Source organism: Crocuta crocuta, unplaced genomic scaffold (genome assembly GCF_008692635.1).
Source record: "Crocuta crocuta isolate KB4526 unplaced genomic scaffold, BGI_CrCroc_1.0 scaffold433, whole genome shotgun sequence".
Classification (NCBI taxonomy): domain Eukaryota; kingdom Metazoa; phylum Chordata; class Mammalia; order Carnivora; family Hyaenidae; genus Crocuta; species Crocuta crocuta.
Genome location: NW_027530001.1, coordinates 3,053,137 through 3,054,828, shown reverse-complemented (window position 1 = coordinate 3,054,828; position 1,692 = coordinate 3,053,137). Strand labels below are relative to the sequence as shown.

At 65.0% G+C, this 1,692-nt stretch overlaps 1 protein-coding gene across 1 annotated transcript in view; it reads left to right on the top strand.

Moving 5' to 3' along the window:
• The first annotated feature begins 871 nt into the window (after positions 1-871).
• Positions 872-1,692, top strand: part of GHSR (growth hormone secretagogue receptor) — a 3,287-nt gene continuing 2,466 nt past the window's right edge. Inside the window, exon 1 of the mRNA XM_077763630.1 lies at positions 872-1,667. Coding sequence (XP_077619756.1) covers positions 872-1,667 — 796 coding nt within the window. The remainder of the gene's footprint in view (positions 1,668-1,692) is intronic.

Below are 1,692 nucleotides of genomic sequence, written 5' to 3'. Positions count from 1 at the left end.
CATCTCTGATCAAAACACAAACACGAGGTCTCTCTCTCTCTCTGTCTCTTCTTTCTCTCTCTCTCTCTTTCTCTCTCTCCTTCCTTCCTTTCTTCTCTCTCTCTCCTTCCTTCCTCCTTTCCTTCCTTCCTTCCTTCCTTCCTTCCTTCCTTCCTTCCTTCCTTCCTCCTGTCTCTCCTCTCTCTCTCTCTCTCTCTGTCTCTCTCTGTCTCTCTCTCCCTATTTCTCTTTTGGCGTCCGGTGGGGCACACTCGCTTCTTCTCCCCACCAGGTCCGGGAGCGTCCGGCCACTGAAGGCATTCTCCGCGCCACTCCCGCCGTCCCCGCCCCCCCCTCGGGTGTGACCTGTCCTTCTAGACCACTCCACGCTGACAGCGCCCACGGCTGGAACGACAGCGCCTCTCTCCCGTTGCGCAGTGCCGGGTCTCCGAGCTCGCCGCGAGCGGGACGCTCCGGGGAAGCGCGAGGCGCACAAGGGGCAAGAACGCGCCGGAGAGGCGGGACGGGCGGGGCTGCCCCTGCGAAGGCGAAGGTACGCGAGCGGGCGCCAGCCAGAGGCTACGCTTGGCGGAGATACCGGCGGGGAAGAGAGGTATCAGGGAGGCGTGGGTCACTCGGCCTCACCACCAGTGCGTGCGCGCGCGTGCGTCTCCCTCCCTCCCCCCTTACGGGCCCCAAGCTGTCAATCTCCCCTTCTCCCAGAGCCTCTGCCGCTCACTTACCTCTTTTCTCCTCTCCAAGCATCCTCCCTGCGAGCCCGCGCCGGCTCCTCCTTCGCACTGTCTCGCGGCTAAGGGCACCCTCGGGGGCAAGCCGGATCCAGCCTCTCGGGGCAGTCGCATCCCAGAGCCGGTTAAAGGGAGCCCGCAGCATGCGCAACGCGACGCCGAGCGAGGAGCCGGGCTACAACCTCACGCTGCCGGACTTGGGCTGGGACGCTCCCCCGGACAACGACTCGTTTCCCGACGAGCTGCTGCAGCTCTTCCCCGCGCCGCTGCTGGCCGGCGTCACAGCCACCTGCGTGGCGCTCTTCGTGGTGGGCATCGCGGGCAACCTGCTCACCGTGCTAGTGGTGTCGCGCTTCCGCGAGCTGCGCACCACCACCAACCTCTACCTGTCCAGCATGGCCTTCTCCGACCTGCTCATCTTCCTCTGCATGCCCCTCGACCTCGTCCGCCTGTGGCAGTACCGGCCCTGGAACTTCGGCGACCTGCTCTGCAAACTCTTCCAGTTCGTCAGCGAGAGCTGCACCTACGCCACGGTGCTCACCATCACGGCGCTGAGCGTCGAGCGCTACTTCGCCATCTGCTTCCCGCTGCGGGCCAAGGTGGTGGTGACCAAGGGCCGGGTGAAGCTGGTCATCCTGGTCATCTGGGCCGTGGCCTTCTGCAGCGCCGGGCCCATCTTCGTGCTGGTCGGGGTGGAGCACGAGAACGGCACGGACCCTCGGGCCACCAGCGAGTGTCGCGCCACCGAGTTTGCCGTGCGCTCGGGACTGCTCACGGTCATGGTGTGGGTGTCCAGCGTCTTCTTCTTCCTGCCCGTCTTCTGCCTCACTGTGCTCTACAGCCTCATCGGCAGGAAGCTGTGGCGGAGAAAGCGCGGCGACGCGGCGGTGGGCGCCTCGCTAAGGGACCAGAATCACAAGCAAACCGTGAAAATGCTGGGTGGGTCTCAGCTTCCCCGGAGTGC